Source organism: Procambarus clarkii, chromosome 46 (assembly GCF_040958095.1).
Source record: "Procambarus clarkii isolate CNS0578487 chromosome 46, FALCON_Pclarkii_2.0, whole genome shotgun sequence".
Classification (NCBI taxonomy): Eukaryota; Metazoa; Arthropoda; class Malacostraca; order Decapoda; family Cambaridae; genus Procambarus; species Procambarus clarkii.
The window spans coordinates 1,628,232-1,645,051 of record NC_091195.1 but is presented as its reverse complement, the minus strand read 5'-3'; the positions used below and the strand labels follow the sequence as shown (position 1 = coordinate 1,645,051).

Here is a 16,820-nt window from a genome sequence, read left to right as displayed (position 1 = left end):
TTGACTTTGACTCGTGGTACAGATCTCCTTTCACTGTGACCTAATTCCTGTTCAAGATGACCTTTCACTGTGACCTAATTCCTGTTCAGGATGACCTTTCACTGTGACCTAATTCCTGTTCAAGATGACCTTTCACTGTGACCTAATTCTTGTTCAAGATGACCTTTAACTGTGACCTAATTCTTGTTCAAGATGACCTTTCACTGTGACATAATTCCTGTTCAAGATGACCTTTTACTGTGACCTAATTCCTGTTCAAGATGACCTTTTACTGTGACCTAATTCCTGTTCAAGATGACCTTTTACTGTGACCTAATTCCTGTTCAAGATGACCTTTCACACTGACCTAATTCCTGTTCAAGATGACCTTTCACTGTGACCTAAATCCTGTTCAAGATGACCTTTCACTGTGACCTAATTCCTGTTCAAGATGACCTTTTACTGTGACCTAATTCCTGTTCAAGATGACATTTCACTGTGACCTAATTCCTGTTCAAGATAACTTTTTACTGTGACCTAATTCCTGTTCAAGATGACCTTTCACTGTGACCTAAATCCTGTTCAAGATGACCTTTCACTGTGACCTAATTCCTGTTTAAGATGACATTTCAGTGTAACCTAATTCCTGTCCAGGATGACCTTTCACTGTGACCTAATTCCTGTTTAAGATGACCTTTCACTGTGACCTAATTCCTGTTCAAGATGACCTTTCACACTGACCTAATTCCTGTTTAAGATGACCTTTCACTGTGACCTAATTCCTGTTCAAGATGACCTTTCACACTGACCTAATTCCTGTTTAAGATGACCTTTCACTGTGACCTAATTCCTGTTTAAGATGACCTTTCACTGTGACCTAATTCCTGTTCAAGATGACCTTTCACACTGACCTAATTCCTGTTTAAGATGACCTTTCACTGTGACCTAATTCCTGTTCAAGATGACCTTTCACACTGACCTAATTCCTGTTTAAGATGACCTTTCACTGTGACCTAATTCCTGTTTAAGATGACCTTTCACTGTGACCTTGATCCCTTGGTTAATTAGACCTTCCGTAACTTTGATCTTTAATTCAGGTGACCCATCTATCCCTGTGACCTTGATACTTGGTCCAGATGACCTTTCACTCTGACCTTGACTTAGTTTATATGACCTTCTAATGAGACCTTGACCATTGATACAGATGACCATGACTGTGACCTTGACCATGATACAGATGACCTTGACCATTGATACAGATGACCTTGACCATTGATACAGATGACCTTGACAAAGATGACCTTGACCATTGATGCAGATGACCTTGACAATTGATACAGGTAACCTTGACTGTGACCTTGACAATTGATACAGATGACCTTGACAATTGCTACAGATGACCTTGACCATTGATATAGATAACCTTGACTGTGACCTAGACCATTGATACAGATGACCTTGACCATTGACACAGATGACCTTGACCATTGATACAGATGACCTTGACTGTGACCTTGACCATTGTTACCGATGACCTTGACCGTGGCTTTTAAAAGCTATTAATACATAGTTTAGATGCTATTAATACTGTCCAAAATACGGACTTGTCATCAGGTAATAAACCCAGCAGTAAGGTGAGTGGATGGCTCAGTATGTCTTCTTGTTATATCTTAGAACATACCAGTAACGACCGTGACTGTATCTCAGTGTATGTCTTCAGACATTGACCTGGACGTCAGGAGCTACGTGGACCCGGCCACCCTGGACGCCACGGGCTACGTGGACCCGGACATCCTGGACGCCACGGGCTACGTGGACCCGGACACCCTGGACGTCAGGGGCTACGTGGACCCGGACACCCTGGACACTCTGCCGTACCAGGGAAGGACGCTCGGCCTGACCATCAGGCGGGACCTCACTGATGACGACCGCGCCATAGACTGGTGCTGCCACCTGGCGGCTCAGCTGTGTCCTCCCTCAAGAGGAGGGTATAGTTACCTGGACTTCTTTAACACGCCATTCACCAGTACGTATTGACGACATTTTAACACGTGAATATCTGTAACTCAGTTGTTTAATTCACAGTGCTTCCGGTGGTTTCAAAAATATTTTTACATTAAAAGTCATGAATGGTGGTTAATTATTGTGGGGGTTGATTGTTGTTGTGGTTAATGGTTGTGGGGGTTAATTATTGTGGTGGTTGATGGTTGTGGTGATTGATTGTTGTGGTGGTTGATTGTTGTGGTGGTTGATGGTTGTGGTGGTGTATTGTTGTGGTGGTTAATGGTTGTGGTGGTTGATGGTTGTGGTGGTTGATTGTTGTGGTGGTTAATGGTTGTGGTGGTTGATTGTTGTGGTGGTTAATTATTGTGGTGGTTGATGGTTGTGGGGGTTAATTATTGTGGTGGTTGATGGTTGTGGTGGTTGATTGTTGTGGTGGTTAATGGTTGTGGTGGTTGATGGTTGTGGTGGTTGATGGTTGTGGGGGTTGATTGTTGTGGTGGTTGATGGTTGTGGTGGTTAATTATTGTGGTGGTTGATGGTTGTGGTGGTTGATTGTTGTGGTGGTTGATGGTTGTGGTGGTTGATTGTTGTGGTGGTTAATGGTTGTGGTGGTTGATGGTTGTGGTGGTTGATTGTTGTGGTGGTTGATGGTTGTGGGGGTTGATTGTTGTGGTGGTTGATTGTTGTGGTGGTTAATGGTTGTGGGGGTTGATTGTTGTGGTGGTTGATGGTTGTGGTGGTTGATTGTTGTGGTGGTTAATGGTTGTGGGGGTTGATTGTTGTGGTGGTTGATGGTTGTGGTGGTTAATTATTGTGGTGGTTGATGGTTGTGGTGGTTGATTGTTGTGGTGGTTGATTGTTGTGGTGGTTGATGGGTGTGGTTGGGGGGTTAATTGCAGTGGTGGTTGTTGTGGTTCGTGATGGTAGTGGTTGATTGTTGTACTTTATGTAGTGGCGATTGTTGGTTATAGTTCGCGTGGGTGGTGGTTTATTGTGTTGTTTGGTGGTAGTGGTGGTTGATTGTTGGTGGTAGTGGTGGTTGATTGTTGAGGTTGTTGGTGGTGGTTTATGGTTGTTGGTGGTTGATAGTTGTGGTTAATGGTAGTGGTTGTTGATAGTAGTGGTTGAGGGCAGTGGTAGATGGTGGTTGTGGTCGTTTGTGGTTGACTGTACTGGTAGTTGTTGAAGTTCGTGATATTGGTGGTTGATTGTTGTATTTTGTGGTAGTGGTGGTTGATTATATTTGGCAGTAGTGGTGGTTGATTGTTGTTGGTGGTAGGGGTGGTTGATTGTTGTGGTTGGTGTTGGTTTATGGTTGTTGTTGATAGTAGTGGTGGTTGATTGTTGTGATTGTTGATGATTGAGGTGGTTGATGATTGTTTAGGTTGATGGTTATTGATGGTTATGGTTATTGATAGTAGTTGAAATTGAAATTGAAATAAGTTTATTGAGGTAAAATACTCACAAAGGGATGAGGTAGCTCAAGCTATTCTCACCCCGTTCAGTACAACGTGTTCATACATATATAGACACACATCACAAACAATAAACATATTACCGAACATTCTGAGAGATAAACATATACATTTCCTCCTTTACACAAGTAGTATGGTATCAGACGTATACACAAATACTTTTATGACTTAGGTATACTGTATAGACAATTTGCAAGAGACATGCAGATAATTCAACAAAAGATTACAGTCTTGGTGCAAAATTCTTATATCTCTCCAGAATATTATCAACCTTTCCGTTGTGACACATCCAGGCTATTTGTTCAGGAACAGTCCTTATCTCAATGTTTCTATAAACATTAATCAACGGACAATCAAGAACATAATGGGCAAGGGTGTGAGACCTTTACATACTACATAGTTGACACTTCGTGTCATTATCATGAACACCTATCCCATATTCCCAGTAATATTTGTACCCAAGCCTGAGCCGCATGTGCACAGTCACTCCAAGCATTTCTCCTTTTGCCATAAGTGAAATGGGTGTTTTGACTCACACATATGTAGTGTTGCATGGTTTGTCTTCCCTCATACATTATACCTCTCCTCGCCACTTCTGCCTGTGCCTGAATATTTCTGATTTTGCTTCTTATTTGTCTCATTGTGAATTCGCATTCGATGTCAACTTGTGGTTTTAATGTAGCGCGTTTGGCCAAGTCATCTGCCACCTCGTTGAGCACTATTCCAACATGAGATGGAATCCACATGAATTTTACATTGCGACCTTTCAGCTGTATCTCAGTTATCCTTTTCTTACAATCCTCAACTATGGACATGAAGACTGGATTTCGACTGTTTAAGGACTCAAGTGCTCCTCGGCTATCGACAAATACAAAAACATCTTTGTCGTCATCACGTACTTCCTCCAAACACGCCAGAATGGCCTGCAGTTGAGCACTGATAGTAATGGTGGTTGGTTGTTGTAGTTAGAGGAGGAGGTCGAGGAGGAAGGAGGAGAAAGAGGAGGAAGGAGAAGGTCGAGGAGGAAGGAAAAGGTCGAGGAGGAAGGAGAAGGTCAAGGAAGAAAGAGGAGAAGGTCGAGGAGGAAGGAGAAGGTCGAGGAGGAAGAATGAGAAGGTCGAGGAGGAGAAGGTGTTGGTGGTGGCTGTTGGTTGTTGTTAGTGGATATTGATGGTTGAAGAACATAGAAGGATTAGGAAAAATAAGGAAGGCAGGAACGAGAAGGAAGTTTAAGGTAGGAGTAGGAAGATTACGGAAGGTGGAGTGGTGTGTGGCAGTGGTGGAGAGTGGTGAGTGGCAGTGGTGGAGAGTGGTGTGTGACAGTAGTGGAGAGTGGTGTGTGGCAGTGGTGGAGAGTGGTGTGTGACAGTGGTGGAGAGTGGTGTGTGACAGTGGTGGAGAGTGGTGTGTGACAGTGGTGGAGAGTGGTGTGTGACAGTTAGGAGAGTGGTGTGTGACAGTGGTGGAGAGTGGTGTGTGACAGTAGTGGAGAGTGGTGTGTGGCAGTGGTGGAGAGTAGTGAGGGGCAGTGGTGGAGAGTGGTGTGTGGCAGTGGTGGAGAGTGGTGTGTGACAGTGGTGGAGAGTGGTGTGTGACAGTGGTGGAGAGTGGTGTGTGACAGTGGTGGAGAGTGGAGTGTGACAGTGGTGGAGAGTGGTGTGTGACAGTGGTGGAGAGTGGTGTGTGACAGTGGTGGAGAGTGGTGTGTGACAGTTAGGAGAGTGGTGTGTGACAGTGGTGGAGAGTGGTGTGTGACAGTGGTGGAGAGTGGTGTGTGACAGTGGTGGAGAGTGGTGTGTGACAGTGGTGGAGAGTGGTGTGTGACAGTGGTGGAGAGTGGTGTGTGACAGTGGTGGAGAGTGGTGTGTGACAGTGGTGGAGAGTGGTGTATGACAGTAGTGGAGAGTGATGTGTGACAGTAGTGGAGAGTGGTGTGTGACAGTAGTGGAGAGTGGTGTGTGACAGTAGTGGAGAGTGGTGTGTGACAGTGGTGGAGAGTGGTGTGTGACAGTAGTGGAGAGTGGTGTGTGACAGTAGTGGAGAGTGGTGTGTGACAGTAGTGGAGAGTGGTGTATGACAGTGGTGGAGAGTGGTGTGTGACAGTGGTGGAGAGTGGTGTGTGACAGTAGTGGAGAGTGGTGTGTGACAGTAGTGGAGAGTGGTGTGTGACAGTGGTGGAGAGTGGTGTGTGACAGTAGTGGAGAGTGGTGTGTGACAGTGGTGGAGAGTGGTGTGTGACAGTAGTGGAGAGTGGTGTGTGACAGTAGTGGAGAGTGGTGTGTGACAGTAGTGGAGAGTGGTGTGTGACAGTGGTGGAGAGTGGTGTGTGACAGTAGTGGAGAGTGGTGTGTGACAGTAGTGGAGAGTGGTGTGTGGCAGTGGTGGAGAGTGGTGTATGACAGTGGTGGAGAGTGGTGTGTGACAGTTTGGAGAGTGGTGTGTGACAGTGGTGGAGAGTGGTGTGTGACAGTGGTGGAGAGTGGTGTGTGACAGTGGTGGAGAGTGGTGTGTGACAGTAGTGGAGAGTGGTGTGTGACAGTGGTGGAGAGTGGTGTGTGACAGTGGTGGAGAGTGGTGTGTGACAGTGGTGGAGAGTGGTGTGTGACAGTAGTGGAGAGTGGTGTGTGACAGTGGTGGAGAGTGGTGTGTGACAGTGGTGGAGAGTGGTGTGTGACAGTGGTGGAGAGTGGTGTGTGACAGTGGTGGAGAGTGGTGTGTGACAGTGGTGGAGAGTGGTGTGTGACAGTGGTGGAGAGTGGTGTGTGACAGTGGTGGAGAGTGGTGTGTGACAGTGGTGGAGAGTGGTGTGTGACAGTAGTGGAGACTAGTGAAGGGAAGTGGTGGAGCGTGATGACACTACCCTCCTCCTCCTCTGCACCACTACCCTCCTCTTCCTCTGCACCACTATCCTCCTCCTCCTCTGCAGCACTACCCTCATCCTCCTCTGCACAACTACCCTACTCTTCAGCAACACTACCCTCCTCCTCCTCTGCACCACTACCCTCCTCCTCCTCTGCACCACTACCCTCCTCCTTCTCTGCACCACTACCCTCCTCCTCCTCTGCACCACTACCCTCCTCCTCTACACCACTACCGTCCTTCTCTGCACCACTACCCTCCTCCTCTGCACCACTACCCTCCTCCTCCTCCTCCTCCTCTGCAACACTACCCCCCTCCTCTGCACCACTACCCTCCTCCTCCTCTGCACCACTACCCTCCTCCTCTGCATCACTACCCTCCTCCTCTGCACCACTACCCTCCTCCTCCTCTGCACCACTACCCTCCTCCTCCTCCTCTGCAACACTACCCTCCTTCTCTGCACCACTACCCTTCTCCTCCTCTGCACCACTACCCTCCAACTCCTCTGCACCACTACCCTCCTCCTCCTCTGCATCACTACCCTCCTCCTCTGCACCACTACCCTCCTCCTCCTCTGCACCACTACGCTCCTCCTCCTCCTCTGCAACACTACCCTCCTCCTCTGCACCACTACCCTCCTCCTCATCTGCACCACTCTTCTCTTCCTCCTCTACACCACTACCCTCCTCCTCCTCTGCACCACTACCCTCCTCCTCCTCTGCACCCCTACCCTCCTCCTCTGCACCACTACCCTCCTCCTCTGCACCACTACCCTCCTCCTCTGCACCACTACCCTCCTCCTCTGCACCACTACCCTCTTCCTCTGCATCACTACCCTCCCCCTCCTCTGCACCACTACCCTCCTCCTCTGCATCACTACCCTCCTCCTCATCTGCACCACTACCCTCTTCCTCTGCACCACTACCCTCCTCCTCCTTCTCTGCACTACTACCCTCCTCCTCCTCCTCTGCACCATTACCCTCCTCCTCCTCCTTTGCACCACTACCCTCCTCCTCCTCCTCTGCACCCCTACCCTCCTCCTCTGCACCACTTCCCTCCTCCTCCTTCTCTGCACTACAACCCACCTCCCCCTCCTCTGCACCACTACCCTCCTCCTCCTCCTCTGCACCACTACCCTCCTCCTCTGCACCACTACCCTCCTCCTCCTTCTCTGCATTACTACCCTCCTCCTCCTCTGCACCACTATCTTCCTCCTCTGCACCACTACCCTCCTCCTCCTCTGCACCACTACCCTCCTCCTCCTCCTCTGCACCACTACCCTCCTCCTCTGCACCACTACGCTCCTCCTCCTCTGCACCACTACCCTCCTCCTCTGCACCACTACCCTCCTCCTCCTTCTCTGCACTACTACCCTCTTCCTCCTCTGCACCACTACCCTCCTCTGTACCACTACCCTCCTCTGTACCACTACCCTCTTCCTTTGCACCACTACCCTCCCTCCTCTGCACCACTACCCTCCTCCTCCCCTGCTCCACTACCCTCCTACTCCTCTGCACCACTACCCTCCTCCTCCTCTGCAAAACTACCCTCCTCCTCCTCTGCACCACTTCCCCTCCTCCTCGTCTGCACCACTACCCTCCTCCTCCTCTGCACCACTACCCTCCTCCTCCTCTGCACCACTACCCTCCTCCTCCTCTGCATCACTACCCTCCTCCTTTGCACCACTACCCTCCTCCTTCCCTGCACCACTACCCTCCTCTTCTGCACATCTACCTTCCTCCTCCTCCTCTGCAGCACTACCCTACTCCTCCTCCTCCTCTGCACCACTACCCTCCTCCTCCTCTGCACCACTACCCTCCTCCTCCTCTGCACCACTACCCTCCTCCTCCTCTGCATCACTACCCTCCTCCTCCTCTGCACCACTACCCTCCTCCTCTGCACCACTACCCTCCTCCTCCTCAGCATCACTACCCTCCTCCTCCTCTGCACCACTACCCTCCTCCTCCTCTGCACCACTACCCTCCTCCTCCTCTGCACCACTACCCTCCTCCTCCTCTGCACCACTACCCTCCTCCTCCTCCTCTGCACCACTACCCTCCTCCTCCTCTGCACCACTACCCTCCTCCTCTTTAAGAGATGGGTGTGGAGAGTTGCCAGGTGTGAGCTGCAATGTTCCCTCTCATCTACAGGTGTGGGTGTGGAGAGTTGCCAGGTGTGAGCTTCAGTGTTCCCTCTCATCTACAGGTGTGGGTGTGGAGAGTTGCCTGGTGTGAGCTGCAATGTTCCCTCTCATCTACAGGTGTGGGTTGGGAGAGTAGCCAGGTGTGGGCTTCAGTGTTCCCTCTCATCTACATGTGTGGGTTGGGAGAGTAGCCAGGTGTGGGCTTCAGTGTTCCCTCTCATCTACAGGTGTGGGTGTGGAGAGTTGCCAGGTGTGAGCTGCAATATTCCCTCTCATCTACAGGTGTGGGTGTGGAGAGTTGCCAGGTGTGAGCTGCAATGTTCCCTCTCATCTACAGGTGTGGATGTGGAGAGTTGCCAGGTGTGAGCTGCAATGTTCCCTCTCATCTACAGGTGTGGGTGGGGAGAGTTGCCAGGTGTGAGCTGCAATGTTCCCTCTCATCTACAGGTGTGGGTGGGGAGAGTTGCCAGGTGTGAGCTGCAATGTTCCCTCTCATCTACAGGTGTGGGTGGGGAGAGTTGCCAGGTGTGAGCTGCAATGTTCCCTCTCATCTACAGGTGTGGGTGGGGAGAGACTCCTGCGAGAACTTCACCGGAGGGGCGTCACTGGTGATGACCTTGAGATTGAGATCCGGTACAGTGAGGACCGTGAGGAGAACAAGAGGTACCTCGAAGAGCTCGGTGCGTCGCTTAACAATTTTAATAATGTTTATATATATTAGATTGTTGAGACCAGCCTCACGAGACCAATAATGTACAAGGACACATCTACGAGGAGCTGGTTGTTGAGACCTGCCTCACAAGAGACCAATAATGTACAAGGACACATCTACGAGGAGCTGGTTGTTGAGACCTGCCTCACGAGACCAATAATGTACAAGGACACATCTACGAGGAGCTGGTTGTTGAGACCAGCCTCACGAGACCAATAATGTACAAGGACACATCTACGAGGAGCTGGTTGTTGAGACCTGCCTCACGAGACCAATAATGTACAAGGACACATCTACGAGGAGCTGGTTGTTGAGACCTGCCTCACGAGACCAATAATGTACAAGGACACATCTACGAGGAGCTGGTTGTTGAGACCAGCCTCACGAGACCAATAATGTACAAGGACACATCTACGAGGAGCTGGTTGTTGAGACCAGCCTCACGAGACCAATAATGTACAAGAACACATCTACGAGGAGCTGGTTGTTGAGACCTGCCTCACGAGACCAATAATGTACAAGGACACATCTACGAGGAGCTGGTTGTTGAGACCTGCCTCACGAGACCAATAATGTACAAGGACACATCTACGAGGAGCTGGTTGTTGAGACCTGCCTCACGAGACCAATAATGTACAAGGACACATCTACGAGGAGCTGGTTGTTGAGACCTGCCTCACGAGACCAAAAATGTACAAGGACACATCTACGAGGAGCTGGTTGTTGAGACCAGCCTCACGAGACCAATGTAGATGTACAGTAATCTACAGATGTACATGAGTAGATGTACAGTAATCTACAGATGTACATGTGTAGATGTACAGTAATCTACAGATGTATATGTGTAGATGTACAGTAATCTACTGATGTACATGTGTAGATGTACAGTAATCTACTGATGTACATGTGTAGATGTACAGTAATCTACTGATGTACATGTGCAGATGCACAGTAATCTACAGATGTACATGTGTAGATGTACAGTAATCTACAGATGTACATGTGTAGATGTACAGTAAGATGTACATGATGTACTCCAGATGTACTCCTTTCATCAAAATATGTGGTTCGTATTTGGTGTAATTCTTGTGCCAACCCGCAGATCTTGATGTTGCAACTGCTGTGTACTGGTCACTATATATCTTCTGCATTGCTCTATTGCTAATTACTTTCTTAATCTGTGATAGACTCTGTGGTATGTAAATGTCTACATTTCTTCTCTTAGTTGCAAGTTTTGCAGCATCGTCTGCAATGTCATTTCCAGTTATTCCCATGTGACTTGGCACCCAGTTGACAGTACCCAACGGCCTTCATGTTCCAGTGTTTGCATTTTAGTATGCTGGTGGAATGAATGAGTTTTTGTATGCTGGTGGAATGAATGAGTTTTTGTATGCTGGTGGAATGAATGAGTTTTTGTATGCTGGTGGAATGAATGAGTTTTTGCATGCTGGTGGAATGAATGAGTTTTTGTATGCTGGTGGAATGAATGAGTTTTTGTATGCTGGTGGAATGAATGAGTTTTTGTTTGCTGGTGGAATGAATGAGTTTTTGTATGCTGGTGGAATGAATGAGTTTTTGTATGCTGGTGGAATGAATGAGTTTTTGTTTTGATGATAGTGAGAATGAGTTTTGGTATACGTTGTTTGTATGAGTTTTGGCATGTTGGAGGTATGAATGTATTTTATTGTGCTGGTGATACCTTTCTTGAGGTTACCTTGAGGCCGTTTAGGGCCTTACCGTCCCCGCGGCCCGGTCCTCGACCAGGCCTCCTCGTTGCTAGACAGGTTAACCAGGTTGTTGGACGCGGCTGCTAGCAGACTGTCGTATGAATCACAGCCTGGTGGATCAGAGCTTATCAAGTTCTCTCTTGAACACTGTGAGAGATCGGGTAGTTATACCCCTTATGTGTAGACGGTATAGATAAGCAGCCTTCCAGTCTGTAGTGGTAGATATAGATAAGCAGCCTTCCAGTCTGTAGTGGAAGGTATAGATAAGCAGCCTTCCAGTCTGTAGTGGAAGGTATAGATAAGCAGCCTTCCAGTCTGTAGTGGAAGGTATAGATAAGCAGCCTTCCAGTCTGTAGTGGAAGATATAGATAAGCAGCCTTCCAGTCTGTAGTGGAAGGTATAGATAAGCAGCCTTCCAGTCTGTAGTGGAAGATATAGATAAGCAGCCTTCCAGTCTGTAGTGGAAGATATAGATAAGCAGCCTTCCAGTCTGTAGTGGAAGATATAGATAAGCATTTGTCTCCTGATTTTATGAATAAGTTTTGGTATGTAATTGATATATCAGCATTTCCTACACTTTATTATCAATATGACTTTCTTTACTATTGTTTATTGGATCACTATTATTAGTTTTGGGTCTTTATTTGTTACGAGATCTTAGTTATTGTAACATTTTAGGGATTTTAGAAATTAGGGAATTTTTGTCTGACTTTAGTCTGTCTTAACCTTATTATCCTCAAGATCAAGCAGGAGCATATATACACCTGTGTTATTGTAAGTTGCTTAATGTACAACTAAATACAGTAAGTTGCCGACTGTAACTTATAATTATACATTAAGCAGCTTACCGTATATGTACTTTCATATTATCAGTATCCTATTGTAAACTTGCTCTAATACAGTAGGAAGCCTTTTGGGCACTTACTTTATTACAGTAAGTAACGTACTGTACAAGATCTTTTGTACAGTTAGCAGCTTACTGTTCAAGTAGTTTAATACAGTAAGTGTCCTTCTGCACACTTAAATGAACAATTTCTTTAGTAAAGAAACTACCATATGTACGCCTGCTTTGATACTGTAAGTAGTACTGTACTATATTTTATATAGTAAAGTACTACAACTATTAAAGTAAATACATGCATTATTTGAAATACAGTAACATATAACTTTAAACAATATAAACACTTTTATTTGCCCTCATTTTCTGAGGCCTGTTGTTTGGAGGTATTAACTTGCTAGTGGTATATGATATGACTTTTTCAACAGAAACAGAGTAAGACAAATCCGAGTGGTAAACGTTGCCAATGGTCCTCAGGACTCTGGCCTGAGACCTGTCTTGTTTACCGTATATTTAAACCATGTTGATACAACACTCAAGTGCAACATTACCATAGTTGTCAATGGTCCTCAGGACTCTGGCCTGAGACCTGTCTTGTTTACCGTATATATAAACCATGTTGATACAACACTCAAGTGCAACATTACCATAGTTGTCAATGGTCCTCAGGACTCTGGCCTGAGACCTGTCTTGTTTACCGTATATATAAACCATGTTGATACAACACTCAAGTGCAACATTACCATAGTTGTCAATGGTCCTCAGGACTTTGGCCTGAGACCTGTCTTGTTTACCGTATATATATAACACGTAGATAAAAAAAATTAAGTAATTTTCTTAATAAATTAAGAAAAACTTAATACTATACAAGAAGACTTAGGCTTTTAAAATTCAACAAAACTTTTGCATGTGCTGGTCAAAACTGTTTATGCTCAGTTTAATACTACGTTGACTTTCCTTTAAATGACTGGAGAGGAAAGTCTCATTTTGATAATTTTCTCAAATTCTTCACCTTCATTATACCTCACTATCAAACTGTTGCTGCTGACAGTGAGAACAGTAACCAACCTTAAAACATTTAAACTGGGAGAAAGCCACTATTGCTGACCTGAAAAAGCTTAGTGTCTGTTTAACAGAAAACTTGATAATATTCACATATCAATTATTGCAACTGTCAACACAAATCTTCAGTGTAATATCTATCAAAACAGTTTCAATTACTCTCTTTTTCATCTGTTATGTCAGTGCTGGTTAAGGAAGGGGGGAGAGAATCCTTCTAAAAAACTAATAGAAGTTATGCCTGGTTGGAAATGTCACGTTAAAGTATTCCAAATTACATCTATTATTGGGATACCCTGTGGAAAGATGCTGGGTGTTCCAGAGATGGCTGGGATACCCTGTGGAAAGATGCTGGGTGTCCCAGAGATGGCTGGGATACTCTGTGGCAAGATGCTGGGTGCCCCAGAGATGGCTGGGATACCCTGTGGCAAGATGCTGGGTGCCCCAGAGATGGCTGGGATACTCTGTGGCAAGATGCTGGGTGTCGCAGAGATGGCTGGGATACTCTGTGGCAAGATGCTGGTGCCCCAGAGATGGCTGGGATACTCTGTGGCAAGATGTTGGGTGCCCCAGAGATGGCTGGGATACTCTGTGGCAAGATGCTGGGTGTCCCAGAGATGGCTGGGATACCCTGTGGCAAGATGCTGGGTGTCCCAGAGATGGCTGGGGTACTCTGTGGCAAGATGCTGGGTGCCCCAGAGATGGCTGGGATACTCTGTGGCAAGATGCTCCAGAGATGGCTGGGATACCCTGTGGCAAGATGCTGGGTGTCCCAGAGATGGCTGGGATACTCTGTCGCAAGATGCTGGGTGCCCCAGAGATGGCTGGGATACTCTGTGGCAAGATGCTCCAGAGATGGCTGGGATACCCTGTGGCAAGATGATGGGTGCCCCAGAGATGGCTGGGATACTCTGTGGCAAGATGCTGGGTGTCCCAGAGATGGCTGGGATACTCTGTGGCAAGATGCTGGGTGCCCCAGAGATGGCTGGGATACTCTGTGGCAAGATGCTGGGTGCCCCAGAGATGGCTGGGATACCCTGTGGCAAGATGCTGGGTGTCCCAGAGATGGCTGGGATACCTGGTTGATACCTGGTTGATACCTGGTTGATGGGGTTCTGGGAGTTCTTCTACTCCCCAAGCCCGGCCCGAGGCCAGGCTCGACGATACTCTGTGGCAAGATGCTCCAGAGATGGCTGGGATACCCTGTGGCAAGATGATGGGTGCCCCAGAGATGGCTGGGATACTCTGTGGCAAGTTGCTGGGTGTCCCAGAGATGGCTGGGATACTCTGTGGCAAGATGCTGGGTGTCCCAGAGATGGCTGGGATACCCTGTGGCAAGATGCTGGGTGTCCCAGAAATGGCTGGGATACTCTGAGGCAAGATGCTGGTGCCCCAGAAATGGCTGGGATACTCTGTGGCAAGATGCTGGGTGTCCCATAGGTGGCTGGGATACTCTGTGGCAAGATGCTGGTGCCCCAGAGATGGCTGGGATACTCTGTGGCAAGATGCTGGGTGCCCCAGAGATGGCTGGGATACTCTGTCGCAAGATGCTGGTGCCCCAGAAATGGCTGGGATACTCTGTGGCAAGATGCTGGGTGCCCCAGAGATGGCTGGGATACTCTGTCGCAAGATGCTGGGTGCCCTAGAAATGGCTGGGGTACTCTGTGGCAAGATGCTGGGTGCCCCAGAGATGGCTGGGATACCCTGTGGCAAGATGCTGGGTGTCCCAGAGATGGCTGGGGTACTCTGTGGCAAGATGCTGGGTGCCCCAGAGATGGCTGGGATACTCTGTCGTAAGATGCTGGGTGCCCCAGAGATGGCTGGGATACTCTGTGGCAAGATGCTGGTGCCCCAGAGATGGCTGGGATACTCTGTGGCAAGATGCTGGGTGTCCCAGAGATGGCTGGGATACTCTGTGGCAAGATGCCGGGTGTCCCAGAGATGGCTGGGATACTCTGTGGCAAGATGCTGGACACGAGACTGAACCTGACCTTACAGCAAAATGATGTCCAAATAAACCCATCCTCATCCTTCCCCCCTCCACCTCTTCCTCATTCTCTCCCTGCCTGTGCAACAACACTCCACACACACACTCACACAATACACTATGCACAACCTACTAATCATAGAATTAAGATGTGAATAAGGCTGTCTTTCTAAACTGTTTCTACCTCTTGTTTTTCGCCATTCCAAACTATCATTCCCGAGCGGTAGCCAAAACTGGGTTCTTGAAATTCTCGCGAAGGTTTGATCGGGCAACTAACAGCCTTGTAGGAGGCTTAGGCTATCGATAGGTTCAATTACCAACTGTTCAATTAGCTCTAGTTGCCTAACAACCAGAAGTTAGCGGCCTCGGCCGAACTAACACCCATCAGCCACTTAGTCTACCAAGACACACAAACATCTACCTTAGTACAGATTAGACTAGGCTTCCTGGCCCAACAAGGTCATGTCGACCAAAGTCAGCTTCACTGACGAATCTGGCCAGATTCGTTCTCCAGCCCAACTACTTGAAGTAATTCATGAGATCACCCAGATTACCTACAAAAAATATGGTCAAAATAACAACTGGAGCCATCTTGTTGATACACAATGCAGACCTTCCAGAACTCCTTTCGACCGACAGTCTGAACAAACTATTAGAGAAGGGGATCACAGTCTACCCCCCGGCCAACTTCCAAGCCAAACGCACTATCTTTGTACATAGGATCCATGACATCATCATGGATCACTCAGTTGACGAGATATCTGCAGAAATCTGGAGAAAAAACAGGGATATTAAAATAATTCAGGCCCACAGGTTCACAACACAGTCCCACAACAACCAAGTACTGAAGCTAACTCTGGCTTCACCGGAGCAAGCAGCACAAGTCTGCTACCTTGGCTTTTCTGCATTTGGCATCAAGTCTGGCCCTGACAAAATCACCCTACAGAGGTTTCACAAGCTCAAACACTGCTTCAAATACTTCCAGTATGACCACTATTCCAGTGCATGCAACATTGAAATCCCCAAGTGCAGCAGGTGTGCAGGGGAACACAACTACAGAGAATGCACAAGCCCAACACCCAAGTGTGCACAGTGCAATGGTGCACACTTTGCAATCTCTCATTTGTGTCCCCAGTAAACAGGATAAACAATCAAGCAAGCACAAGAAACGGATGACAACAGCCCGTCAACAAGCAGCAATCACCATTCCTGCCCCTCCTCCACCAGTAAACGCCTGGGGTAACCCCAACCAACAAGAGGCACAATGGCCTGTCCCCTGTCCACATGTCCATGGACTCGTTGGCCTACCTGTCTCCTAACAACACAGCCGCCGGCCAGGACCAAGCACAACCCAACAACCCCAACCCAAGTACTCTCCACCCCCAGGCCTCATCCAACGCTCAAGAGACACCAAACTCCCGGCCACTCCACCCCGACAAACTAGCAAACACCCAGGTCCACCCTTCCTACAGTTGTCCCAGACAGGATTATGCTTAAAGCCCTCACAAGCACCCTTGCCATAAGAAACCCTAGACGCAATCAGCGCCTCACACACCGCAGTTGCACACACCACTGTTCTAAGAGGCTCAGGGCCAACTCAAGCAGCCGAAGCTCATCCCCTGAGGACAGGATAAGGGCAAGCAACCCCCCTAATACTCCATCTGTGAGTGACTCTAGCACTACAAACGTGGACATCGAGAACAGTAGCGTCAACAAAGACCCCTCAATTGTACAGCAACGTGTGGAAAACCTCATCCATCCCCCCCGGCCGGAACCAGGAACATGATCCCTGGTCCAAAAGACCTATCCTCCACCTACACACACATCAGAAGCCAAACCGAAGTTAACAACACTGACACTCGAGCCGAACAAACACATACGACTCACAACCAATAATGAGGATCACCATTCTTCAAGTGAATATCAGACTCTACTTCAACAACAGATACCTCCTCACCCTGGAGGTAGCCAGACTTAACCCAGATATTATCTTACTCAATGAAGCAGCGGTTAGACAGGACCAGCACATCTCTCTTT

The 16,820-nt window shown here is 48.0% G+C and overlaps 1 protein-coding gene across 1 annotated transcript in view; it reads left to right on the top strand.

The window, feature by feature from the left end:
- The window catches only part of LOC138350611 (uncharacterized), a 67,391-nt gene extending 55,310 nt beyond the window's left edge, over positions 1-12,081 (top strand). Inside the window, exons 3-4 of the mRNA XM_069301641.1 lie at positions 1,700-2,005; positions 9,018-12,081. Of these exons, the coding sequence (XP_069157742.1) occupies positions 1,700-2,005; positions 9,018-9,181 (470 nt within the window). The 3' untranslated portion in view covers positions 9,182-12,081. The remainder of the gene's footprint in view (positions 1-1,699; positions 2,006-9,017) is intronic.
- The last annotated feature ends 4,739 nt before the right edge of the window (positions 12,082-16,820 follow it).